At 52.7% G+C, this 27,526-nt stretch overlaps 1 protein-coding gene across 6 annotated transcripts in view; it reads left to right on the plus strand.

Annotated features, from left to right (window-relative positions):
* Nucleotides 1-27,526, plus strand: part of ZNF362 (zinc finger protein 362) — a 61,634-nt gene that overhangs the window by 13,539 nt on the left and 20,569 nt on the right. Inside the window, exons 1-5 of one of the 6 annotated variants that reach the window (XM_030823360.1) lie at nt 13,782-14,192; nt 15,122-15,232; nt 18,378-18,503; nt 23,900-23,963; nt 24,148-24,394. In XM_030823360.1, the coding sequence (XP_030679220.1) occupies nt 18,466-18,503; nt 23,900-23,963; nt 24,148-24,394 (349 nt within the window). In that variant the 5' untranslated portion in view covers nt 13,782-14,192; nt 15,122-15,232; nt 18,378-18,465. Of the gene's footprint in view, nt 1-3,889; nt 4,244-13,781; nt 14,193-15,024; nt 15,233-18,377; nt 18,504-22,530; nt 23,133-23,899; nt 23,964-24,147; nt 24,395-27,526 lie in introns of those variants that run through there. The other 5 variants (XM_030823358.1, XM_030823359.1, XM_030823361.1 and 2 more) reach the window with 5 other exon arrangements.

Raw genomic sequence — 27,526 nt, forward strand, 5'->3', positions numbered from 1 at the left:
TTTTCTCCCACCATGGTAACTGAGAAGGTCACAAATTCCAGTGGGTGCAGCTCCAAAATGGAAGAGACTCCTCAGCCTAGGTCTCTGAGTGACTAAAGCAGAGAAACCATGATGGGCATGTGGCACAAGTGGGCAATAAATGACTCTTGTGTTATGTCACTGGGATTTTGGAGTTCTTTGTTACTGTGGCATAGTCTGGTTAAGACAGTGCTCTATTTGTGCAGAGCTGGGGTCTTCTTCACTGCTGCTTCTCCAGAGCCTGGGACCCTAACTGAAACATTGGAGTAGATGCTTTGTAAATACTTGAATGAGTGAAAAAACAGAAAGTGTGAGACATGGTTCCTTCCTTAAATAATGTACTCTAATCCAAGAGATTGATTCTTACACACACAATAGTTAGAATACAATTAGGGGCTAACTGCTAAGAAGAAAGGGAGAGGGGTTAATGGGCTGGAGCCGCCATAGAGGGCCTCCTAGAGGAAAGCTTTGCAGAATTGGAGAGGATGACAGTGGGCTTGCTGTCCATCCATTCAGCAAACATTTATTCCGATGCAGCGTGATGAGAGTGTTGCCAGCAGTGTGGCAGAAGGACCATGGACACCTTGGGAACCAGAGGAAAGTGCCCTATCTATGTGAAGGATCTAGAATGGCTTCACACAGGAGGTGATGTTTGAGCTAAGACTTGATAAGTAGGTGTTCACTACAGAGATGAGATGAGGAGAAAATGACTAAGAATACCAGACAGAGGGAACAGCATGAGCAGAGGCCAGGCATCATGAAGGTGGATGGTGTGTTCAGAGACAGGGCAGCATCTAGTATGGCTGGATGTGGGGGGAAAGGTGGATGGGTGCCAGTGGCAAAGAGCTGAGCTCAGTCTCTCCATCCCTAGCTTCCTGCACCTCACTCCAACTGCCTCCAACCAAATCATATTAATAGCATCTTGGAAGGTTCTGGAAGGCTTTTAAGAAAATATCTAAGCTAAGACCTGAAGGATAAATTGAAGGTGATCAGAAAAGGTGAGGCGAAAGCGCAAGGGAGGGTGTTCCAGGCAGAGGGAACATGATATGCAAAGTCCTCAGAAGTGAGATAGCAAGGCCTTGGATGGCAGCTCACTTTGGCTGGCTGGAGCACAGCTTTCCAGGTGGTTAGGGAGGAGACTGGTAGGGCAAAGGTGGGCCAGCATGTACCCTTCCCCCATAAATCCCTTCCAAAGGCCCCAGCTCAGCACTCAAGGCCTTCAGGATCCTGTCTCCCATCTGCCTCTCCATTCTAAACTCCTGTGCCTTTGCACGTGCTGTTGTTCTAAGTGCCTAGAATGATAATGATACTGATGATATTGATAACATAACTTTTTTGAGCGCTTAGAATGTGTTAGGTGCTGTGATGGGCATTATTTCATTGAACCGCTCAGCAATGCCATGATTAATACCTTTTAAAATTAATTAATTAATTAATGCCTTAATTAATTAAAGGTATTAATTTTAAAATTTACAGAATTTGTTTTAGAACATTTTTAGATTTATAGAAAAATTGAGACGATATTACAGAGTTCCCATATATACCTCCTCTAATTTTCCCATGAGTAATACCTTACGTTACTATTTGTTATGATTTGTTACAATTCTTGGTAGATACTTTCCTTGACACATTATTGTTATTAATAACTAAATTCCATAGTTTATTTAGACTGTTTTTACCTAATGTCTTTTACATTTAGTAGTTATGTGTCTTTCGTCTTTTTTTTTTTTTTTTTTTTTGAGACAGAGTTTCACTCTTGTTGCCCAGGCTGGAGTGCAGTGGCCCAATCTCGGCTCACTGCAGCTTCCACCTCCGGAGTTCAAGCGATTCTTCTGCCTCAGCCTCCTGAGTAGCTGGGACTACAGGCACGTGCCACACCTGGCTAACTTTTGTTTTAGTAGAGATGGGGTTTCACCATATTGGTCAGGCTGGTCTTAAACTCTGACATGGTGATCCTCTCGCCTCAGCCTCCCAAAGTGCTGGAATTACAGGCGTGAGCCGCTGCACCCAGCCACGTCTTTAGGCTCCTCTGGCTGTGATGGTTTCTCGGACTTTCCTTGATTTGGATGAGCTTGATAGTTTTGAGGGGTACTGGTCAGCTAGCAATTTTGTTGGATGGCCCACTATTGGAGTCTGTCTGTTTTTCTCACACGGCTGGGGTTATGGGTTATTGGGAGGAAGACCACAAAGGTAAAGTGTCATTTTCATCACATAGTATCAAGCACATATCAACATGATTTGTGGCTGTCGATCTTGGCCTTGATCACTTGTCTGAGTAGCAGTCATCAGGTCTCTCCCTGTAAAGTTACTCCTTTCCCCTCCCTTTCCATTACTGTGCGCTTGGGGAGGACGTCACTATCTGCAGCTTACTCCTAAGGAATAGGGAGTGATGCTCCCCTCCCTGAGTGTCTACATAAATTATTTGGAATTCTGCACAGGCAATTTGTCTCTTCTTCCCCGTTTATTAATTGATTATCTCATTGAATTTCTCAACAATGGGTTGGTCCTCTGATTATCGTCATTTCTGGAAACTGGAAGGCCTTCCTTTCTTCCCCACCTCGCTCACCCCAGAGCCAATTTCTGAAGCCCTCTCCACCTCTCCAGGAAAAAGAGTGGCCTCCTCTGTGCTCTCCTGCCATGCTTTAAACTTCCAACTAATTCATGCCACACAGATTTCTTGTGCCCCTGCTCTGTGCCAGGCACTGTGCTTGGGGCCTGAGAACAAGCAGCCCCTATGGGCCCTGTCTTCGAGTTGCTCACAGTGTTTGCCATCCTGTGCTAGACGAGAATCTTCGTGAGGGCAGGGGCATTATCCAGCTTTTTAATAGCTGTGCTCCCAGCCAACCAGCACAGTGGCTGATGTTCAGTAGGTCCTCTGTGAATATTTACTGAATTTGGAAATGCTTCCTGGAGGACAAACACTGGCAGATGATTGTTTATCTGTGTGCCCTTCCCGGGGGACTGTGCGCTCCCTGAGGGCAGGGTCAGCCCTGATCCTCCTGGCCCAGCGGTCGGGTGGTGGTGGATGCCATAGAAATCTAAGCCGGTGAAGGGATCCGGGAACCGGCTGCCTCCTCAGATAGAAGTGTAAGTTTGGAAGCTGACACAGCTCGGGAGGCCGAATCAGGAGGACTTGGTGACTGATTGGCTGGGGAGGGTGAGGCGGGAGGAGGAGTCACACAGATGGCTCTGAGGTCTGGAGCCGGGGGACAGCCGGTGCCACCTCTGATAGACTCTGCGAGAAGAGCCGCTGCCAGCGTCAGGCCGCCCCATCCGTCGGGGATCCGGCCTAGGGCCAGGGAGGGGTGGCTGGGCCTGTGCAAACTTCTACTCCCCACCCCTATGTCCTCGTCTTAAAAAAAAAATCGGCCTGGATTTTGAGCAGGTCGTTTGTTATCAGGGGTGAGGGTCCATTCTGGGGGTCCCCTCCAGGCGGCCGTCTTCGAGGGAGATCCCCAGGGGCAGCCTGACACCGCGCGGGCTCGGCCTGGTCAGGGCTGTGGCCCGCCAGGCCCAAGTCCCCAGCCTGCCATCACCCGGGAGTGGGGTGGCAAGGCGGCCGCCGGGCTTGGGCGGGACAATGGCCGCAGCCGCCGGGGCCCCGGGAGCCCCCGCGCTGGGGAAGGGGCTGTCCTAGGGCCGGGCGCCGGTGCCCTCCCCGCGCGGCTCAGGCGGGCGGAGGGGGGCGAGGAGTTCCTTTGTGGCTCTGCCTCCGGCGCGGCGCGGGCGGGGGGCGCAGCGCAACTTTGCCAGGCGGTGGCGGCGAGCGCGAGACGAGGCCCCGGGGCCCGAGTGGGGCCCCCAGCGCGCGGCCCGCCCCCGCCCCCCGCCCGGCCCCCTCCCCTCGCGCGCAGTCGCCAGCGCCCGGCGCTGCCCACTCGCGGGAGCCCCCGGGGCCGGACGGGCTGCGCAGCCGGAGAGGCGGGGGCCCGACGCGGCCCCCCCGGAGCCGGGCGCCTGGCGCGGGGGCTCGCCGAGCGCACTGGGGGCCGCGCGGCGCTGCAGACCCAGCCTCCCGCCGCCGCCGCCGCCGCCGCCGCCGCCTCGGCGCTTGCAGAACCCAGAAGTGAACAGCAGGCGACCCGGAAGGTTTGCGCGCGGCTCCGCAGCGAGCCGGAGCCGGAGCCCGAGCCCAGAGCCTGTGCCGGAGCCCCAGCCCGGCCCTGCTCGGGCCGCCGGGCGCGGGGCTGCGGCCGCGTCCCGGAGGCGCCGCCAGCACAGCCAGGTCCGTGCGGGCCCGGGGCGCGCGGGGAGCGGGCCCAGCGGCGGCGGGCGCCTGCTCGCAGGAAAGTTGCGCCGAGTTGCGGGCGGGGGCCGGGCCGAGGCGCGGGCGCTGTCAGCGCGGGCCGGGGCGCTCCGAGGACCCGGGGCCGCCTGCGCCTCGGGCCCGGCCCGGAGCGGCAGCGGCGGCGGCGGCGGCGGCGGGGCGCGCGGGGTAGGAAGTGTCTCCCGCGGCGTGTCTGGGGCTGGTCTCCGAGTGTGTGTGCGTGTGTGTGTGTGCGCGCGCGTGTGTGTGTGTTTTCTTAAGCCGGGCTATTCAAACCCTGCTGCAATTCTCCGGTAAACAATGATTCATGGGGCTTAATGCAAATAAACGGATTGCAAACGGCGCGGTTCGCGCACTTTGCAGCCGGCCCGGTGGAGCGGCCAGTGCCGGATTTCTCCCTTTTTTTGCAGATCTGCAGAATATGGCGTCCCTGTCCTGTTTTAAAAATAAGCCAGGCTGCCATTTTTGTTTTTCTTTTGTCTGAAAATTTTAATAAAACTGTCTGAGAATGTGGGAGAGGCGGCTGGAAGCAGAGGGGGCACCCGAAGGGTTGGCTTTTTTCCTTTTCTTTGGCGAGAGCCGCGAGCCTTTCGGGGAGGTGAGACACAATGCAATTGCACTTTAAAGAAAAAAAAAAGGGAAGCTGCCGGGCGATTTGGAGGGGGGGGAGGGCTGGGAATTTGAAGTTAACTCCGAAAGTTTGCTTTGCTTTGCTTCTCTTTCTTTTCTTTTCTTTTCTTTTTTTTTTTTTTTTTGGAAGGCGGTGAAATGCCGCGAAAGGATCTCGAGGCCCATTTCTCCCCCAGCCAGCTGCCTTTGCAGGATTTTTGGGAAAAGTTAACTGCTGGTTTCCTCAGAGCTGCGCGGGATGGGGGTTGGGTGGGGGGCGGATGTGGAGGGTTGGGGATGGGAGTTTTGGGGGAACTGGGAAACATTTTTTGGAAGGGGCTCTATAAACATGGCATTGTAAGGAGCTGGATCCTCGGATCTGGGGGAGAGGGCCGGCAAGAGGGGCTCAGAGTGGGCCCAGGATTTCCAGCAAAGACCCCTGGCATGAGGAAATAATCCTGCTGTCCCACCACCCTGCCCTTGAGCAGCGTGGAACGTTCGGGAGCTGTGCGTGTGGCAGTGGGCCTGTCTCCTTCATGGGTGGCCAGGACCCCCCGTGTAGGCTGGAATCCCGCCCAGGCCCTGGGGTGACCCTTGGACCCTCAGGCAAGTGAGCTTGGCCCTTTGCAGTTGGAAAGCCCCCTCCCCAACCTGGTTGTCCTCCTGCCCCCAGAGGTGGCAGCTGGTGGTAATGTCTTCCCCGACCCCACCCTATGATGAACTTTTGGTTGGGTGCAGGCCTGCAGCCCAGCGGGTCCCGTCTGAGGGGAGGGACAGGAAAGGTAGTCTGGTTTGCTAGTCCCCCTCGGTGTGAGCCTCAGCCCTGTGGTATGCTCTTATTCCTTTCTGCCACTCCTGCCCTGTGCCCTGGAGGTAGAAGCACTTTGGACTTCGGTTAAGTTCCTAAAGTATCTTGCTGGACAGGTCAGGGCCTGTTGGCTCCGCAGGCTGCCGAGGGGGATCTGAAGGCCAGGCCCACAAGGTCTGGGGTGACTGGCGCTGTCCAAGGCACTGGGGCAGTGTTGGGCCTGGCCTCTCATCTGTCCCCTACCCCAGCATTTCTTGGAGGGGAGACCCTTCTAGTCTCACTCCTGGTTTGTGTCCTGGTTCCACTAGACAGAGTGAGCTCCCAGAAGACAGAGTCGGGGGGGTTGAAAGCTGGGGTTAGGGATTCAGGGCTGTGGAACTTGGCATGCCTTGGCCAGAGGGTACCAAGCCAGGTGGTTTTTAGGTGGAGGAACTGAGGTCCAGAGAGGAAGTGACTTGCCTGAAGTCATGCTACCAGGTAGAAGGAGACTGAGCCCGGGACCTGGGTGTTCAGGCTCCCACTGCTGGGCTCCCTCCACTGTTCTCCATGGGGGGCCTGGACCCCTGGAAGATCCGTTTTGAACAGAACTGGACTAGAATGGGACAGCATGATCCCTCCACCCCCTCCTACCCCCTGCCATCATAATCCTTCCTGAGAGAATTGAACTTTACAGTTTGCACAGTATGGTGTGGTGGTTATCACATCGGGTTCTCCCAGAAACTCAGTTGGGGTTAAATTGTCCTAGTGGGGATTATGAACCTCATTATAAGGAAACCAAGACTCAAGAGAGGTTGAACAGTGGCAGAGGAGGCTTAAACTCAGGCCTGCAGGCTCCTCGCTGGCCTTTTCCCAGGTGGACTTTGGTGCTGTGAGAAGGACTCTTCCAGGTTTTGGGCTCTCTAATTCTTCTGCTGAACCCAGTGACTGTGTAAAAATCCAGAGGCCCACCCCACCCAAAGAATGTCAGAGCTGAAAAGGCTCAGATGTCAGGATGTCACTTGGCCTCAGAGAGGGGAAGCCACTGGCTGGAAGTCAGTGATTTGGGTCTCAGAACCAGACCCTGATCTCCTGCCTCCCTTCCTCCGTGACACTCAGAGGGACAATCAGCCTCTCTACCCATTGCCAGGCTGCGCAGGCCCCAGGATGGCAGGAATTACTAGGGGGTGGTGGTGCTGGCGATGGTGTTATGGAATAATGGCCAGCGCTCCATGGAGATGTGAACTTGTCCCAGGGACTGGGGAATAGGCTATCTGCCGTCTTGGGGGATAGAGGCAAGCTGGTCCCACATGGAAAGGAGGAAGCAGGTGTAAGGGTGAGGTGGGGACCAGATCTGAAGCCAGGCTGGCCCTAGCCCTTCCCTGGGCAGACACTTCCCTGTCTTGTCTCTCTGTAAAATGAGGAGCCATTCGTTCCTTCTTCTGCCATGGGCTATTTTATTCATTCATTTGTTGCCACATCATTCCTTTATTCTTTCATTATCCATTAATTAATTTATTGGTTAGTCATTTCAGTAATCTACCCATCTGTCCTTCTATGCAATCCTTAGCTCACCCAGCCCACATTGGACAGACGTGAGATACAAGTGTAGTCCTCCAGGGCTCTAAAGCTAACAAGGAAGAAGAGGTGAGACTGCAGGTGCATGAAACACTGGCCAGGGCAGTATTCGCTGAGCGCCTCCATGAGTCCCCAGGGGAGTCTCTCAGAGAAGGGAAGGCTTGAAGACACCGAAGGAGTTCCATAAACCATCACAGTGGTAGACCTGGGTCCTGAGATTAGGTCCCATTGTGTCACATGGCTTCTGTGACTTTCAGCACATTCTTTCCCTTTCTGAGCCTCAGTTTCCTCAACTCTAAAATGGGGTACTTTCTGTGAGTCTCTCATGGGTTGTTGGGAGTGATATCAAGACAGTGTATGACATGTCTCCCTGCCCTGGCCAGGCATGTGGTAGGAGCTCAGTACGTACCCACTGAGTTATAAGGATTGCTGATGACTGTCCTAGGCCCTGCCGTGATTTTGAGAACCGTGATGGTGGTTTCAGAATGAGGCAAATGATCGGGGCACTCTGCAAGTCCTGGTCTGCTTTGTCATTCCCCTGCTGAAACTTTTCTAATGTTTCCTAGGCATTTATAAGAAAAAATATCCGAAGTACTTTCTGGGCCTACAAGGCCCTTAATAGTCCAGGCTCTGCCCACCTCTCAACCTTGGCTCCCTGCATCCCATCGCCACCTCCAGCCACACACCAGTTTCGTTCTGCACCTTGAATTCACAAAGCCTGGTGGCAGGGCCTTTGCACATTCCCCCACCAGGAGAGCTTTTCCCTGAGTGTTTACATGGCCGGCACCTTCTCGTTTCACAGGTTTCTACTTGAATGTTACCTCCCCAGAGGGTCTGCTTGGACCACTTGCTCTAAAATAGCTTCCTACTCTCACTCTCTCACATCAGCCGCTCTTTCTTTTCTCTTGTGGCTCTCATCAGTATCTGAAACCCTCTCATTTATTTATTCGCACTTCTTGCCTGCCTACACCACTAGAACATGCTGAAGCGCCATGCGTGTGAGTGAGCAAGTGGTTCTGGTGTGGTGTGGCTGGGGCTTTTGTAGAGGTGAGGAAATGCTAGAGAGTCCAGGTGTGGCAGCGCATTGCCTGGGAGATAAAGTTACACTGAGGGCTGTCTTCTCCTTCCACCCCCCGGGAGACTCAGGGCTGTTGTTAGGAAATAATGAGATGATTAAATCATGGAATCTAAGAATCCCAGTCTCTTCCAATCTCAGAGCTTTAGCATCTGAGAAGCTTTCCAGCTCAGAACCTTTGACACTTGGAATCTTACCATGATGGGATGATCCAGTCTTAGGTTTAGAATCTTACAAAGTGGACTCTCACTGCCTTATTTAGCATCACAGAGGGCTCGCTTTGTGCCACACCATGTTCTAAAAGCCTTTATGAATATTAACATATTTACAGGTGAGGAAGCTGAGGCACAGAGATATTTAGGTATCATGGAGCAGTTGCTGGGATTTGAACCTAGCACTCTGGGACTCCTCAGAATCCCTCAACTGTTGAGGGGAAGCCCAACCTCACTTGACCCTTGCATAGAGCAGGAATCCCCTTCCCACACCTTTGTCAAAAGGGCCTCTGATCTCTGCCAAAAAACCTCCAGTGAACTCCCTCCTAACCAGGCCACCTAGCTTCCTGCTGTCAGAAAGTTCTCATTGCTAGTAAGATTTTCTTCTTTACAGCGTGTAAAGTGCTGCACCTCCCTTGTGAATAACGCCTGGGAAGTGATGTTAGTGTCATGGTTTCCCAGTGCTTTTGACCTTGTGGATTCCTGGTTTCAGTAGCCTCTTTCTTCCCACTGGGTTGTGGGAAGAAAGGCAGACAGCCTTGAGGCAGACAGCCTCGGTGCATTGTTGAATGTAAGAATGAATGAATTGGTGTACAAAGACCGCATGAACCCTCAGGATTTCTGAGTTCCTGTCTCTCTAGCCTGGTGCTCGGCACTCATCTAGGGTAATTGGTCAGGCTTCGTGTACTCAGGAAAAGGAGACACCGTTGTCTCTCCAATAAAGTCTTTATCTGATGACATTTATATATGCAGTTCTTGGAGAATCGTGTGAGATCTAAAATCATGCACTATTAGGAGCGAGGTGGATATCCCAGATCATCTAGCCAAACTTCATTCTACCCGTTGGGGAAACTGAAGTGGGAAGGGAGAGGAGCAGGCCTTATCCAAGGCCACGTGCATCTCTCTCTGCTCCCCAGAGGCCAACAGGCTGCCACAGTATCTGCCTTGGGGATCAAAGGCAGGGGAAAGTGCTCAATGGGACAGTTGCTTCTTCTCTAGCGGAGAAGCTACCCCTGTACAATGGGGCAACATTTTTGGATGCACAGGGTGCGCCTGGCACTTGGGGGGAGATTGAGGAAGCCAGCTGCATTGGGAGTTGGTTGGGGCCATGGTGATGGGGATGGCTTTCTAGAACCTGGAGCTGGAACTGGGCTTTGGAGGCTGGGTGGAATTTGGGGGAGGTGGCTGAATAGTGTCTTTAGTGGGTAAGGTGTGTAGAGAAGGCTGAGGGATTTGGCTCTGGGGCCTAAGGGGTCCTGCCTTGTTCCCTGCCTCATCCATGTGGCCACAAGGATATCCTTGGTGGGGTCTCCACCATCTGGGTCCTTTTCTGAACTTTGGGCAAAGGCTTCAGGATTCTTTTTTTTTTTTTTTTTTTTTTTTTTTTGAAATGGAGTCTCGCTCTGTCCCCCCGGCTGGAGTGCAGTAGCGCGATCTCCCCTCACTGTAAGCTCTGCCTCCTGGGTTCACACCATTCTCCTGCCTCAGCCTCCCGAGTAGCTGGGACTACAGGCGCCCGCCACCACGCCCCGCTAATTTTTTTGTATTTTTAGTAGAGACGGGGTTTCACCGTGGTCTCGATCTCCTGACCTCGTGATCTGCCCGCCTCGGCCTCCCGAAGTGCTGGGATTACAGGCGTGAGCCACTGTGCCTGGCCAGCTTTAGGATTCTTGAGGGGACAGTCTATGCAGCCATTCCAGGTTCTGGGGCTCTGTCGGGGGACACCTGCCTGAGAGGGGGCACAACCCTTCAACACACTCAAATACATTCATACGTATTCACACCATTAGCTTTTCCATTACCACCCCGACCCTACCTCCGGCACCATCCTTGCCCATGTGGAGCACTCCTCTGCTATTTCAGAAATACCACCACAGATGTCCTAAACGGGATCCCTAGGAGCCAGGAGTTCAGGAAGCATGTCTGCTGGAGTGTGCATGCACACACGGTACACACATCACACAGGAGCACGTGCATGCGCTCTTGCCACTGGGAGGACCACATACCCAAGCGTACACTATGCACTCTCCTGGGAAGCAGCATGCAGCCACATGCCTGATCATCTGCACATTCTCCCACACGCATGGTATTCATCTGTACACAGCTCTGTTCACTCAGGCCTCCTTGTGCACACGTGTGTTTTTACATGTAGTTGAGTCTTGCATGCACACACTCATTTACACTTGAGATAACATAGCCTCAAATTCTAGCCCTTGTGCAGTGTGTCTCATACACACCCTTGCATTCACACCTGCACCGACACCTGGCCTAGACCTCCTGGAAATGGTGGAGCCGGCAGCTTGTTTCCATCTCCTGCCTTCATTCACTAGTATTTCTTGAGCATTTACTATATCCAGGCTTTGTGCTAGATGCTGGGGATAGATGGGAGGAAAACTGATGTATATAGGTCCCTGCCGTAGTGGAGGTAGACAGGCACTATATAAAAGATCACACAAATGATGATGATGTTTTTTTTTTTTTTTTGAGATGGAGTCTCGCTCTATCACCCAGGCTGGAGTGCAGTGGCACAATCTTGGCTCACTGCAACCTCCACCTTCCAGGCTTAAGCAATTCTCCTGCCTCAGCCTCCAGAGTAGCTGGGATTACGGGCATGTGCCACCATACCTGGCTAATTTTTGTGTTTTTAGTAGAGATGGGGTTTTGCCATGTTGGTCAGGCTGGTCTTAAACTCCTGACCTCAGGTGATCCACCCACTGTGGCCTCCCAAAGTGCTGGGATTACAGGTGTGAGCCACCATGCCCGGCCACATGATGATTAAGATTAGAGATTTTGGTCACTATGTTGACTGATGATGGGGGAGGGGCAGAGGGAACAGCCTGGGCAGAGACCCCGAGGTGAGAAATTCAAGGACAAGGAGAAGGTGGTGGCACTGGGACCTAGGGAAGGTGCAGGAGATGAGGCAGCAGGTGAGGGCGAGTCTGGTGGGGCCTGTAGCCTGTCTTCCCTGGCCTGTTCCCTGCGAGCCATTTGTCCACCCCACACTCTCCCCACTCCTTTCTCTGCCCAGCGCAGCCCTCCCTTTGCTGCTGTGGCCTGCTTGGGGCCTGCTCTGTCTGCTGGCCTGCACCCCAGGCTGGAGGCCTGTTAGGCCTGCCCCACAGGCTGCCTGCCCTGGAGGTCCTGGGATATAGCAGGGAAGCAGGCTTCACTGCCTGCCAGGGGTTCCCTGTCCAGGACCCCTGAGACCTGTCTAGAAAGCTCCTGGGGGCCGGGCCAGAGCCAGGGTCCAGCAGTTGGCTTTCCTGTTTTCAGTTAATCTCAGACCTGGATCTTTGCCAGTCAGAAGAATGGTCCCTGTGGGTCCTGAAGGCTGCCCAGAGCTACTGCCACCCCCCACCCCCCAGATGGCATCACTGGCTGGTCAGATTTCCATGTGGGTCTTTGGAATGTTGGGAAAGGCTCCCTTAGGCCTTAGAGAACCTAGCAACAGCAACGGCAGATTCTGTTCAGGAGTCCTCACTGTGTGTCAGGCAGTGTTCGAAAGATTTTACCCATATTAGCTCTCTTAGTCCTCAATACAACCCATGGAGATACCATGACCATCCCTAGTTTACAGATGAGAAAGTTGAGGCTTGGAGATTTAGGTAACAATCCCAAAGGCCTGAGCTGGAGCTGTCTGCCTCCAGAATCCATACTTTTAACCCTCGAGCTGTCACATTTCCCCTTTAAGGGTCCAGGAGCCCAGGCTATGATTTGGTTGAACCCCTTCACCTTATAGAGGCAGGAAAGGAGGCCCAGAGAGAAAAGGGACTTGCCAGAGTGTCCTGGTTACCTCTGCCTGCACCAGATGCATGGCCTTGGGCAGGTTAGTTACCTCTCTGAGCCTCATTGCTGACCCCAAACGAAGACGCGATGACCATAGAAGCTTGGGGGACACCTGGGGACTGACATTGAGAAAGGACCCAGGGTGAGGGCTTCTTAGGTCTCCTGATACGTGCTTTGTAAGTCAGTAAGCTGTCCGTTCATGGTCTAAGCATCTTTCTGAATATATGTTGTATTTCTTTTTTTCTTCTTTTTATTATTATTATTATTATACTTTAAGTTTTAGGGTACATGTGCACAATGTGCAGGTTTGTTGCATATGTATCCATGTGCCATGTTGGTGTGCTGCACCCATTAACTTGTCATTTAGCATTAGGTGTATCTCCTAATGCTGTCCCTCCCCTCTCCCCCCACCCCACAACAGGCCCCGGAGTGTGATGTTCCCCTTCCTGTGTCCATGTGTTCTCATTGTTCAATTCCCACCTATGAGTGAGAACATGTATGTTATATTTCAAAACACTCACAGTGTCTACCTCATGGGGTCGTTAGGAGCCAGAGTGAGAAATGCTTGTAAAGTATCTTTAAGGTGCCTGGCGTGGAGGAAGCAACTATTATTATTATTACCATCATCACTTCATACCAGCAGAAGGAGTTCCCTGTGGGGGTAGGAGCTGGGGGTCCCCAGGAGAAATAGAAGTAGGAAGGGGGATGTGTTCCAAGCCTGTAGAACATTCTCTCAGAACTGAGAGGGTGTCATGGCCCCTTCCGTAGATGATGGCACTGAGGCTCCCAGAGAGGGTCAACTGCCCTGGGTGTCTCTGGGTAGCTGGAGGTGGGATGGGGGGCCCAGAGGGTGAGGGTGTTGGGGAGGGGGAGGGACAGTGAGGGGAAGGGGCAGGCTCCCAGCTCCCACTGACCTGGGCACAGACAGCACCCCCTCCCGCTCTGATCAGCCCTGCCATCACAATGAAAACAGCCCTTCCCAGCCCCACGGGGCTGCGGAAACCCGGCCTAATTGGATCCAGGACCCCGGGAGCCTCTTTCCTTCCGGGGAAGGAAGTTCCCAGGAGTGTGTTTCTGGGGCTGGCCAGGCCTGGCCAAGGTCCTGAGAGTGGGGTGGGGTGCAGCAGCTGGGGCTCAGGGTTCTAGCTGCTTGGAGTGGCAGAGGGCAGAGGGGCTGTGGGAGGCAAACTTTGAGCATGTCTCAGGAGCCTGAAAGATGGGAGGCCTCAGTTTCCCCCTCCTAGACTATCTGCTTATTCCCTCCAGGCCATCCTTCTGGCTCCATAACAGCTTGTCCATTGAAAACCTTGGCCATGGCCCTCCCTTGCTCAGGGACCTCCCATGTCCCCCCCTCCCAGTGTTCTTTCACCGGAGCACCTTAGCCTGGAACTCTGGTCCTTTGTGAACGGCTCCAGCCACCCCACCCTTCTTCCCTTGTGAATTCCTGCACTATACCCCTGACCCACGTGATGCCGTATGCTTTCCTGCCTCGGGGCCTTTGCACATGCAGTTCTTTCCACCTGCCATGCTCTCCTCTGGCATCTCCCTCTTGCAATTTCCCCTTCCCCCATCAGTAAGTCCCACCTTCCTGAAGTCTGTTCTTCCCACAGTGAGATGAGTTCACCCTCCTGAGAATGCTGCCACTACCCTCCCTTCCCTCCCAGGCTGACTGCGGCAGTAGCTGTTGCCCCTCTCTGGGGGCAGAGATTATGTTTGAGAAACCTTTGCTCTCCCAGGGAGTTAACAGTTTTCCAGCCTCTGCACACACTGCCCTTCTGCGCAATGACTGTCCTGGCAAACTCCTCCATCTTCACGGCTCACATGGAAAGACCACCTCCTCATCAATTCTCTCAGTGAACATCTGTTGAGTACCCAGTGTATACTAGGCACTTGAGGCCCTACTGCATGGCTGGCGCTGGGCTCTGGGGCTGCAGCAGTGACGGCTGATGGGGAGACAGGCCTAAAGCATATTTAGAGGCATGGTATTCATACAAAGGTGGGGTAGGGAGAAGGCAGGGGACCATGGGAGTGTATAACACGGTAGCCCAATTCTTATGTAGGAAACGTCAAAAGTGACCTTTAAGTTGAGACAGGAAGGGAGACCTGGGTGAGCTGTGGGGCTATGTTGGGGTAGGGATTGTAACTAAGAACCAGACCAAGCCCTGCTTTTGGGGAGCCCACAGCCTACTTGGGGGACTGGACAAATAACCAGATAACCAGACAGTTCCTCAAGGTAGTGCCAGCTGAGCAGAGTTTTGAGGGCAGGGTTCCAGCTGGGTGGTATGGCCCCTAGATGGAGGGGCTCAGCCTGTGCAAAGGCATGGCTCATCAGATCACCTTGTTCTGGGGGCCCTGATGCTGGAGGGATGGTGCCAAGGGGCACACCTGGTGAGATGAGTATGGCCAGGGGACCTTCTTGGCGAAAACCCCAGCATCAGATTATGGAGTTTGAACTATACCCCAAAAGTGATTGGAATCCAAGAAGGATTTTAAGCGGTAGACTTAGTGCCCTGGGCAGGCTCTCCTTCGGCTTGGTCCTCCCTGCTGGGGCCCCTGGATGGGACCAGGAGTCCCTTCCTGACTGCTCTCCTGGCTGGGGTCATGGGTGGGGCTGGAGGCTTTTGCTGTGGGACTTTGAGCAGGCCCCTGTCCCTCCCTGAGCCCCACTCTCCTGAGTAAACTTGCAGGGCCGTAGGCTGGGGTTTGGGGTGTCTTGCTTTGTCAAAGCTTGCTTAACTTTTGGTTTTATTAAAAATATTCCTTTAAAAAGTCACATAACAATACTCTTCCAGGCCTATCGCCCCATCAGCTGTGACATGGAGAAAAATTAGAAAACAGGGATATGAAATAAGTAAAAAGCCACCTCATCTCTGCCCCTGCTCCAAGCCGGAAACATCACCACTGTTAGTATTTTGGTGTTTTCTTCTCCTCTTTTCTCTCAACACCCAGTTTTTATATAGATGTCCTTGCTCTATCTATACATGCAATTTTTAAAAATCTTCCCATTTCCCTCCTGACTATTGTTGTATGACAAGTATTTTTTAAATGGCTGCAGAGTGGTTTCAATCCTTCCTTGTAATGGATCCAGTGTCAGGGTGGAGAGTATGGGCTTTAGGGCCTGATTGTCTGGATTCAAATCCTACACTTAAGTGCTTGACTTTGGGCAAATTTCCTGATCTCTCTGTGCCTTCAGTTCCTGACAGGCCAATGTAACTGTTAAATGAGTCATTACAAGGGCCAGTAACATTAGCTGTTATTAATGACCATAGACTGTGTCACCAAGTAACATGACTTAAACAGAACCTGTTTAAAATTTCGGCTGTTCCAGGTTTTTGCTGCTGTAAAAAACCACTGACGCAAACAGCTTTGTACATATAACTTTTTCTATATTTTTCTAGGGATGGATGACCAAGAATGGGATCACTAGGCCAGGAAGTTTGGACATTTTTAGAGCTCTTGACAAATTCATGCCAGATTTATTTCAGAAATGATTGTTACAGTTTACACTCCCACCAATAATACATGAGCGTGCCAATTTCACCGTACCCTCACCGGTATTGGGTGTTAGCATTTTCTTATTTCTTGTTGCTATTTTGACAGGTTAAACTCATTGAATTTTCACTGCTATGGAAGCAGAACCATTTTCTGTGTTTATTAGCTGTTAACATCCTTTTTGGGTTGGCTAGTCTTTAGAGAACACACATAGCCCCTTCTTGGGTCAGTTAGGAAGACAGGACTTAGATACAGGAGACGGTGAACAGTGTAACACGGAGGACAGCACAGTGCCAGAGTGGGTGGAGGGGACTTGGAGGAAGGGGAGGGGGCTTCCTTCTATTCAGGCCACAGCCCTTTCAGTTCCCCCCACCTGATTATTAAGTAATTAATTAATCCAAACCTTTATCAGATACTGTGCAGGGCTTAAAAGATAAATGATTCTGCCATGATCCCTTCCCAACAGAGCACATGTCTGGCAGCAGCGATGGATGAGCAAACAGACAGAACATGGGGTGAGAGGGGTTCTGATGATGGAAATGCAGGGTACAAAGGGAGCAGAGAGGAGGGTACAAAGGGAGCAGAGAGGAGAGCACGCAGTGCAGCCCAGGCGTGGAGGCAGAGCAGTCCCCTATTGCTTCCAGGAAGAGGTGGCCTGTAAGCTGGGGCCTGAGGGATGCATTGGAATTCACTAGTGAAATGGGGAGGGCAGAGAACACCAGGGAGAGGATGCAGCCTGTGGTAGGTGAGAAGGGAAGCAGAGCCCTGGGGGAACTGGGAGATGCTCAGTCTGGTTGGGCAGTGCAAAGTAGAACAGCCAGAGAGATTGGCAGGGGCCGCACATGTAAGGCTTAAGCAATCCAGAAATTGTCTGGAGGGAAGTAGGGAGCTATGGAGGGTCCTAGGAAGGGCAGAGTTGTGATCTTTTATTTTGTTAAAATCACAGTGACTGCAGTAATGGAGTGGAGGATGAGGGTGGAGTAGGGGAACCTGTGAGGAGGCTCTTACAATAGCTGAGGCCAGAGCTGAAGGGGGCCTGGATCAGGGCAAGGGAGGTGGTGCAGACCCTCTTCTCTCCCCACCCTGTAGGATCCTAATCAGCTTCGTGGTGCAGATTGAATGCCACCTCTTCCAGGTAGCCCTTCCTGACACCCACCCTCCAAGTCGTGCGTGCTTTGAGGCTGGGGCTGCGCAGGGCCTGGCATGCAACAGTCAACTGCCTGCCCACCAGCAGCTGACCCTGACCTCCCCCTGCCCCATGCCTCTGGACCCTCCATCTGTTCCCCGCACTGGGCCACCAACTACTTTCTTTCATTTTTTAAGAATCAATTTATTGTTTTCATTAAGCAACTGAACAGCATTACAGAGAATTTGGAAATCAGAGAAACAAAGACAAAGACCGAGATTGGCCCCAGCTGCCTCCTGCCTTGCTCCCAGCCTCCCTCTGGGTGTGGCTCCCTGGAGCGTGCTTTTTCTGACGCAGGTTTTTATTTTTGCCTCCTTTGTAATCATAGCGTCCGGATAGTTTTGGGTCCTGCTCTCTCGCATTTGCTTTGTGAGGAGCTAGTTCCCATGTGGCCGTGGGGTCTGGGCAAGTGTCTTCTTTTTAAAGACAGGTTCTCATTCTGTCACCCAGGCTGGAGTGTAGTGGTGTGATCATGGCTCACTGCAGCCTCAAACTCCTGGGCTCAGGCGATTCTCCTGCCTCAGCCTCTCAAAGTGCTGGGATTACAGTCATGAACCATGCCCAGCCCAGCCAAATCTCACTTTTTAACATCTGTGGGTTGGGCTGGGGTGGGGGGTCGGGGGTGGCCATAAGTTGCTTTACTGAATCCCTCTGCCTTGCAGTGGGTAAGTCTTGTGACATTCCTCCCTGGGCTGCCTGTCCTCTTTGTGTCCATTTGTCTAGGTCTGAAAGTCTCCAGGTGGCAGGGCCTGGCACCTGATGTACCCCTTCCTCAGTGCCCCCTCCCTCAGTTCCCCTCTGTGGGGCTTGCTGGGCTGGCCTGAGAGACACCCTTCTGGGACAGGGTGATAAACAGACCCGGTTTCAAGTTCAGACTCAGCTCTGTGACCTAAGGCAACTTGCTTAACCTCTCTGGACCTCAGTTTCCTCATCTGTACAATAGGTCTATCGTGAAAGTAAAATAATGGCTGTAAATATCCTGACACAGTTCCCAGTCCATTGGAAGTGGCCACCTTGGGCTAGAGGCTGGCAGAAATGAATGAGCACCAACCCTACTTGTGAAGAGTTTGAAGTCTGGTGGGGAGGACACCCGGGAAAATATAACTGCCCTGGAGTGCAGTTGGCCCTGTAGTGCTGGGCCAGTGCTGGGCGTCCTAACTCCATCACTTACTAGCTGTGTGATCTGGGGCAAGTTGGTCAATCTCTCTGTGCTGCACTTTCTTCTGTTAATTGTGCATCTCAGAGTCATTGGGAAGATTCAGTGACGTGAATCATGGCATATTCAACACATAGCTGTTGAAATCAATGGTAGCTGGCACTTTATTATTATTATTATTGTTATTATTGTTATTGTTATTCCCATATACAAGGTGCTGTTGGGAACACAGAGGAAGTGACTGGCTGGGGGTTCAGGGAAAGCTCCGTAGAAGAGGGAACACTTGAGCTGGGTCTTGAAGGATGAGTAGAAGTTCACCAAGTGGGAAAGGACACTCTAGGTAAGGAGCCTGTGATTCCAGGTTGCACTCTGTCAATGAGGGTTTGTTCTTTGGGGGATTAAAGCATTGTGTTCGTCCCACCTTCCCTGAGTGCCCCCGCTGCTACCCTCTGGGTCTGCCCTGGGGGAGGTGTGTGCTTACCCTCCTGTATCGGCCTCCTGTGTCATGGTGGCTGTGGGTTCCTCCTCACGGCAGCTGCTGGGTCCCCATCAGTCCATGTTTGGGGCCACAGGTCTGTATCTGTCATGTGTGTCTGGGTTTGGTTCTGTCTGTCCGCGTGTTCCTGTGGCTGTGTTTGTCAGCACTGGCATACAGTGGGCCTCCTGGGCTCCACTGTAGGGGGCACCTTGCATGCTTCCTTGGCCTCCAGCTTCAGGCCTCTTTGGCCGCTCTCCTCCCTGGCCCAGGCGCAGCCCCTGCCTCTCTGCTCTGCTCCCCAGGGGCCTCCCGCTGCCTCTTCTCCTGTCCTTTCTAGTCCCCTCTACGCTGGGCACTCAGAGGGCCTTTCTCAACCACAGATTCTGTCCCATCACCCACTGCTTCAAGTCTAGCGTTCAGGCCTAGGAGTCAGGGAGCGGCCTTTTAGGTCTGGCTCCAGCTGCCGGCTCCAGCCTCATCTCCCATCTGCCAGGCAACACCGAACACTCGTGGCTCCCCTCACGCTGTTGGGCTCCTTGCCTGGGGGGCCTTTGCTCAAGCTGTTGCTTCTGCTGGGAATGCTCCCACTTCTTCTCTGCCTGGCTAACTCCCACTCATCCTTTAAGACCCAAGGCAGGCATCACCTCCCCTGGGAAGTCCTCCCTGATCCTCTCCAGGCTGGGTCAGGTCCCTGGCTCTGGGCTGCTAATCCCTTACCTGGGGGGCAGGAGCAAGTGCCTTGCCCAAGATCACACAGCTGGTGAGTTGGAGTCAAGATTGGAACCCGGGTCTGTTGGGCTGCAAAACAGAGGGGGCTGTTCCACAGTCCTGGTGAGGCGACAGTGGCTGGGACTGTTGGAGAAGAGGGGGTGGGCTTGAGAGAGATTTTGGAACTGGAATCCTGAGGACATGGCTGAGATGGGTCTGAGGTGGGTGGGGAGGGAGGGCGAGTGTGGTAGATCACTGTGTGTCTGCAGGAGCATCTGGGCAGATGGGGATGTCCCGCTGTGAGCTGGGGGTGACCAGACCAGGTGCCTGGCATAGGGGAAGACCAAGTCCAGCTCAGGCCTGCAGAGTCTGAGCAGCCCAGGAGTCGGCCAAAGGGACTGTCAGGGAGAGGCCTGGCTGGAGGTGGGGACTTCGGGCTTGGCTGGTATTTAGATTCTAAAGTGGTTGGGCCACCCAAGAACTGAGGCTGGTGGGAGAGAGGGCGCTCCCGCTCTATCCTGAGGAGCTGAATTGGTGGGGAAGAGAGGCTAGGGACTGTAAAGGAGGCTGAGAGAGTGAGGAGCCAGGTGTCATGGTACACAGGCCTTCTCCAAGGGGCCAGGTGGCAGAGAGGCCATGGAGGACAGGACTGGAAGGCGGCCCATAAGCTTTGACCTCAGGGAGGCCATGGTGGTGTGTGGTTGGCCTCATAGGTGGGAGTTCTTTGCAGAAGCTTGTGGCTCGCTTGTCTGCTTCCTCCACTTAGCTTGGGGCTCGGGGAGGGCAGAGTTCTTTCCAGTTGGCTCAGGTTCCCCAGCACTGGTCCCAGTTTGGCCCAGAGGATTTGTCCAGTATGAATGGATGGACAGATTGATAGATGGGCCAGCTGCCATCAGCAGGCCGTTTTCTGGAAGGGGTGTTTCATTCATCCACCCATCCGCTGTTTTTCACCTTTTAGAATAAGAGAAACAAAATGACATTTGCCCCCCTGCAAGGATCAGCCCTGTGTCTTGGGGCTCACAGTAGAGAGTCTTGGCTTTTGTCGTGCTTGAGGCCTGGCCACCAGCCTGTTTCCTCTGCCCATTCTGGCTTGCACACTCAACCCCCGGGTGGCTGCTCTGTCTCCACCCCCAGCCCTCACCAGGTCCTCAGATAGTCCCCTCTGCTTCACTGCTCCCCTGGCCCAGCATGCTTCCTGCCGCCTTCTCACCACCAGCATTCCAACCCAACATCTTAGCATGGCATTCAGTGCCCTGCGTCTCCCCACCTCCCTGCTCTGCAGCTCTCTCTGGTGCCTGTGGGTGCTGTTCACTGTCCCAGGCCTGCCTTGTGCTTTCACATCTCCATGCCTTTGCTGAAGCTGTGCCCTCTTCCAGGAATGTCCTTCTGCCTTGTCCCTCTGTCCTGAACACACTTCTGACCATGTCTCTTTCTGGCTTCAAGCCCCTCCCTTAGACAAGGTCTGAGTGGCTTGGCCTGGCCCTGGCTGCCTTCCCCCCTCACCTCTCGCCAGGGCCCACCCTCTTGTACAGGTCCCAGGGCTGCACAGGGGATGCCCACCTCAAAGGCATGTTGGGAGTCTCACATGAGATGCTGTTGATGAGCACCTAGCAGTGTGTCCGACATGCAGGAAGAGCTCAGGAAATGTTTGGCCCCTGCCCTGCCTTCCCTGTGCCTGTCACACAGTAGGTAGACACCAGGACTAGGGTCACTGACCGAATCATTAAATTACTTAGAACCAGCCAGAAAATGATGCAGAGAAATCAGGCAAAGGTGGTGTGGATCAGATTAAGTGATCCGGGGCCCAACTAGGGTGAGGGGTGGCCCCTGCCTGACCAGGGGTCTGATAAGTGGCAGAGAGGATGTTCTATCCCAGCTGTGGTACCCTGGGCAAGGCCCCCTCTTCCCATAGCCTCCTGACCAGGGTAGTGGCTCTGAACTTGGCATTGAACTGAACTGAAGAGGAGGAAAAGACAGATCTCCCAGAACTGTCTGAGAAGCAGTGCGGTACAGTGGGCAGAGTCCTGGGCCATGACAGGAGTGAGGCAGGGTAGCCTGTTTTCACCCCATTTTACAGAGGAGGAAACCTGAGGCTTAGAGAGCTAGCACCTAGCATCACATCACAGTGCTGCTTCCTGTTTCTCATGCATGTGGCCTGAGCAAGGTGCCTCCCTACTGGTGCCCTCGTTTCTTCCTTCGTAAAATGGGGGTGAAAATTCTTCCTTGCTTGCCATCCTTCCGAGGTTCCGATGAGAATGCCAGTGGGCACAGAAGAGCTTTGTGAACTGTGAGCAGTGCTAGATAATTGTATGGGATTGTCTTTAAAGTCATTCTGATTATTATTCATTTATTCATTCCATTATGCAACTCACATTATTGATAACCTCTGGGCCTGGGTGCTGGGGATACCCAGATGAACATGGCAGGTGTATCTGATTCCCAAGCTCCCTGCCCCTAGCCGTGGAGCCTCCTTACCCTGGCTTTACATCTCAGTCCCCTCCACATTTCCCCCTGTGGACAACAGCAGGGTTGGGACAGGTCCTGAGACTGCCGTGTGAGCGGGTGCTCACCTTTGGGGTCACAGCCGTGTCATCCTAAGGTAGGGCTTATAAACAAGCCTGTGATCAGGATGCTTTGTCATTCCCCTGAATAGGTAAGGGACTGATGAGCTGGACTTCGGAGTCAGGCAGATTAGAGTGGGAATCTCAGCCCTCTGCTTACTTGCTGTGTGACCTTGAACAAGTCACTCCACCTCTCTGAATTCAGTTTCCTGAGCTGTAAAATGGGAATGATAAGAGTACCTACCTGCCTTTCAGTGTCATTGTGCCTGGCACAAGAGAGGCACTTGGTAACTTGCAGCCTCCTCACCATAATTATTTTGAGTTTGTTCTGGGAAAGGAGACGTCCCAGGGGTCTGGAGCATTCAGGGAGAACTCCAGGCAGGAAGTACGTCTTGTGTTGGGTTGTAAGGGATGGGTGGGCAGAGGGAAGAGCATCTTGGTGCCTGTGGATGGAGGAGCAGGAGGGCTGATAGAGGGCAGGAGCTGCCCCAGCCACCTGAGGAGGGTGCTCCGACCCAAACTGGCCCTCAGGCTGGGAGTGAGGGGTAAGGACATTTGCATATAGATATTGAGCCATTTGCATATGGGCATTTGCTCTGCCAAAGACTAGGGTTTGCAAAGCAAATTCCCCAGAGGAACCAGCTTGAGCAAATCTGATTTCTAGTTTTGACTGTGGCACCTTCGCCTTATGGCCTTGGACAGGTCTCCTTCCCGTCTCTCTGAGCCTCAGTTTCTTCACTGATAAAATGGTATAATAATACCTCTTGTGCCTACTTTCAAGGAAGGATCACAAGAGATAATTCATCTAAAATTTCTTTCTTAAAATACTGAGATTAGATCGTGTCCTTATTGAGGGTTTTCTCCCGAAGCCCTATAGCTACCATTCCAACAGGGGCTTCTGAAGCTCATAGGATCAGGGAAAGAGGTTGAAAGCACTTCATTTTGGTCTTTCCTGTCAAAATAAACAATTTCATTTAAGCAATAATACCAGTTAGACAAGTGATTTCTGTAAGAGAGAGAGAAGAGAAACTTGACAGGGAGCAAGACTTAATGGAAACCCTCTGTGAGGCATGGTCCCTGTAAGTCACTTCTTGACTTACTCTAGGGTCGCAGGAAGACAAACCTTCTGGAAGACTGAGATAGCCCTGAAGGCCCATCCTTCATACTGCCCTGGTTGAAAAGGCCTTCTAACTGCACAGGCCTGCCATGGAACTTGCCAGAGGTGAGGGCCACCAGACAGTTTGTCACACACTTTTACCAAAGAGCCGCAGACTGCCCTAGCTTCAGCCTCTTCAGCCCGCTCTGTAACTACAGCATTCTCATCCACGTCGCTGTAGGTCAGATGTTGCACGTGACATTGAACAACCACATGTGGCCTGTTCTTGAAGATAACTTTCCAGAAATACAATTTCTTGAGTCAAAGGGCAGTAATCATTTGGGTCACTGTAAATTGCCTGCCAAACTGCCCCTCAGAAAGGCTATATCTGGTGACCCCATGTTGCCCCCTGATTTTGAGAAGGATGTCCATACTCAAGGGGTCAGGGGGCAGAAGGGCAGGGACCAGGGATGGGCATTTACAGATTTGCTCCAGTCCTCCCCAGTTTGTCTCTGGACTTGAGGGGCCTTCTGTGTGGAACCCACGGGGTTGGCACAGCAGCCTGGGGCCCTCCTGGGGGATGGAGATTGGTTGGCCAGCATTGGGGTGATAGGGGTGGGAGCTGGTTGAGAGTCCTCTGGTGTGGATGTGACCTTTGCCCTGTGGGGCCCACTAAGTGGGGGTGGTAGGGGTGTCACTGAATTCCAGGTTTTTCAGCCCGGAGATGTGGCTCCCTGGCCTGGTGGGAGGCCTGCTGTGCTGTAAGGCTGGGGGTCCCATGGGGACATGGATCCCAGACACTGACCCCGACTTGAGTGGGCGCAGCTGAGGGGGGCTCGCCCCAGGCCTTGGAGAGGGCTCTCTTCCCGGTGACAGTCGCTCTCTTCCCGCAGGATGGCCGAGCCTCGATTTAACAACCCCTACTTCTGGCCCCCTCCTCCCACCATGCCCAGCCAGGTAAGACTGACGTCGCCCCTCCGGCTGCCCTACCCTCCTTGGAGCTGCTTCCCTTCCCCTGGGTTTTGGCTGTGGCCTGCGGGGCGGGGGATGAGGAGCGAGGGGCTCGCGGGTGGACCAGCGGGCCTGGGGAAGGGGCGGGACGCGGTCCGGACCTCCTCAGCCCGTCCTCTTCCGCCCGCAGCTGGACAACCTGGTCCTGATTAACAAGATCAAGGAGCAGCTGATGGCCGAGAAGATCAGGCCGCCTCACCTGCCGCCCACGTCGGCCTCGTCGCAGCAGCCGCTGCTAGTGCCGCCGGCGCCCGCCGAGAGCAGCCAAGCCGTCATGTCGCTGCCCAAGCTGCAGCAGGTGCCCGGGCTGCATCCGCAGGCAGTGCCGCAGCCCGACGTGGCGCTGCATGCGCGGCCGGCCACCAGCACCGTCACAGGTAGGCGGCGCGGGCGGGGCCGGCGAGTGGGCGGGGCCGGCGAGGACTGGGCGGGGCCGGCGAGGATTGGGCGGGGCCGGCGAGGACTGGGCGGGCGTAGCGGGGGACTTGGTGAGGATGGGACCCGGCTAGGTGAGAGCAGGGCGGGCAGGGCCTGGGGGTAGGGCACAAAGCTTGGGGTGGCGGGGTTGGCCCCGACGAGCCACAGCACCGGACTTCCAACGACCCAGTACTGGAAGGACCCTTCTCCCCTCAGTGGACACGACAGGAGCCGGTCACTGCTCCATGGGGCTCACCAGGAAAGTTAGGTTCACATAGAGAACTTTGGAAATCCCGAGATTCTTTGGGAATCCAGAGAACGACCCTGATCAGATTTAGGGGGTAAGAGAAGACTTCCTTGGAGGAGCTAAAAGGCAAGGAAAGGTTGGCAGCAAACCAGGGAAATGGGACAGGAAGAGGGAACCGCACATGCGGAGGGAGTATGTGTGTAGGAAGCAAGAGAAGGACAGACCGTCTGGGGTGGGGAGGCCCGGAAGATGGTGATGATGACGGTGATGATGGCAGCTGGCTCCAGTCGAGCGCCTTTGTCTGTTCAACCAGTGTTCATTGTACTCTCAGCAGCCTGTGAGGTGTGTGCTGTTGGTACTAGGTGGAACACTGGACCGTTTTGACTTAGAAAAACAGCAGTTTCATGCAGTTCACCTTAATGTCTCTATTCAACAGATGAGGAAACTGAGGCAGAAAAAGGTAAAGCCACGTGCAACCACGGTTTACAGCTAGTAAGAGGCAGAGGCCGGCAGTGTGGCTCCAGAGCCCGTGTCTTCACTCTGTTTCGATGCGCAGTTCTGCTGAGGCTTCGAGGAAGCAGGGACCAGATTAAGAAGGGCCCTGTAGGCCACAGAGTGGTTTGGACTTGACCCTCGGGCAGTGGGGAACCCCTGAAGGTCTTTAAGTGGGGGAGGAAACACTCAGATACGGGTTGAGAAAACCGAGTCTGGCCGCTAGGTGGAGACCAGATTGTCAGGGGTAAGCACGGAAGCAGGGAGACCTTCAGGAGTGTGGTGGCCTGGGCAACGCCGTGGTGGTGGGAATGGAGAGAAGTGGACAGATCTGAGATGCATTGTGGGAGAAGAGAGGACAGGATGTAGGAGTGTGAGGGGAGGGAGGAGGTGAGGGAGACTCCCAGGGTACCGCCCTCGTGATAGAATCCCCGGAGAAGGAACAGGGTTGGGGAAAGATGTGAGCTCAGTCTTGGATAGGTTGAGGCTGGGGTGCCAGGCGGACATCCTGGGATAATGTCAAGGGGCTGGAGCCACCGGCGGCCTCCTTGGAGCCTGGTGGATAGGCTTTCTTCCGAGACCACAGTGGCTGGGCCTTTGTTCCTCCCCTGTCGCCCCTGCTGCCAGGCAGGTGCTTCTGCCTCTCTCCATCTCTCCTGCCTTTTCCCAGAGTCACCCAAGAATTACAGGGCCTGGTAAACCTCTCCAGGCCCCAGCCGCACTCTGCATATCGCCGGTTATTATGATTTTATTAAATTTATTTTTTCCATTATAAAAGTAATATTAAAAAAGTAATATAAGCATATTAAGGGAAATTTGGAAAAAGAGAAACTAGCAACGAAAAAGTCATTCATAATCCCCAGCTCCCAACTGCGCAGCTCAGAGAGGCTCTTGGTCCGTTTCTTTCCTTTGCCATATTTTTTGCTTTTCAATATTCATGTGTGTTTTGCTGAGCTTGTGGTAGGGCTGTACCCATGATTTTAACTTGCTTTTCCTACTCACCATTCTGTCATAAACATATATATTCCACTTTTTATTATAAAGGTAATACATAGTCATTTTAGAAAATTTGAAAATTGCCGATAAGCTGAAAGGAGAAAAAATAGCCTTAATCCTACTATTGTCAGAATTTTCATATGTTTATAATTTATTTTATTTTGTCCTTTAATCACAGATGTTAAAAATGGATAAATTCACCAGGTAAAAGATTCAAATAATATAGAATCAGATAGACAAAGTATGAAAATCTCCTTTTACCAAAAAATTCTTCTCTTTCCCTAGAGAGAAACACAATTAGCAGTGTGATGTGTCTCCTCTCAGATCTATTCCTGTGCGTTTACATGCACATATATCTTGTCCAAACTACGTATGTAGTTTGAGTGTGTGTTCTTTAAAATAGCTGGCCTCGTATGTCTGTGATTTGCTTTTTTCACCTGACAGCACATTTCGACCTTCTCTCTGTGTCACCGTATCACATCGATCTTGTTTTAGTGGCTGTGCAGTTCTCCCTAATGAGAGTGGACCACAGCTCTTTACAAAGCTCACGCTGAGGACAAACAGGTTGTGTCCAATTTTGTCTGATCACAATTTTGTATGGACATGTACACACATCTTTGTGCTCATGTGGGAATATTTCTTTATTGTAAATTTCTAGAAGTAGAATTGCTTGGCCCAAAGTTATGTACGTTAAAATTTGTTTAAATTAATTATTTTTTTAAGAGATAGGGTCTTGTTCTGTTACCCAGGCTGGAGTGCAGTGGTGTGATCATGGCTCACTGAAGCCTTGACCTCCAGGGCTCAAGTGATCCTCCCACCCCAGCCTCCCTAGTAGCTGGGACTACAGGCACACGCCACCACACCCAGCTAATTTTTGTAATTTTTGTAGAGACAGGGTTTTGCCACGTTGCCCAGGCTGGTCTTCAGCTTCTGGGCTCAAGTGATACTCCTACCTCAGCCTCCTAAAGTGCTGGGATTACAAGCGTGAGCCACCGTGCTCGGCCATGTTTAAATTTTAATGGCTGTTACCAGACTTCATTAAGGCTTCACAAATGTACACTCCCACCACCAGTGTATGATAGAAAACATTCTCCTTCCGATTTGACATTATCTTTTTCAATGCACACATTTTTAGTTTAAAAGAAAACATAGAACCACACAATAGATACCATTTTCATGTTTTTGTCTGCTTCAGTTGATATAATAAATGTTTCTAGTCCTATCATTTTTAAAAGAATAACTTTTATTACAGAAGTTTTTAAAACGCTCAAAGAATCAAGCACAGTTAAGCCTTTTTTTTTTTTTATTACTCCTAATCTACCATCCATATCACATTTTGGCACATTCTTTCCTACTT

This window comes from Nomascus leucogenys, chromosome 12, assembly GCF_006542625.1.
Source record: "Nomascus leucogenys isolate Asia chromosome 12, Asia_NLE_v1, whole genome shotgun sequence".
Classification (NCBI taxonomy): Eukaryota; Metazoa; Chordata; class Mammalia; order Primates; family Hylobatidae; genus Nomascus; species Nomascus leucogenys.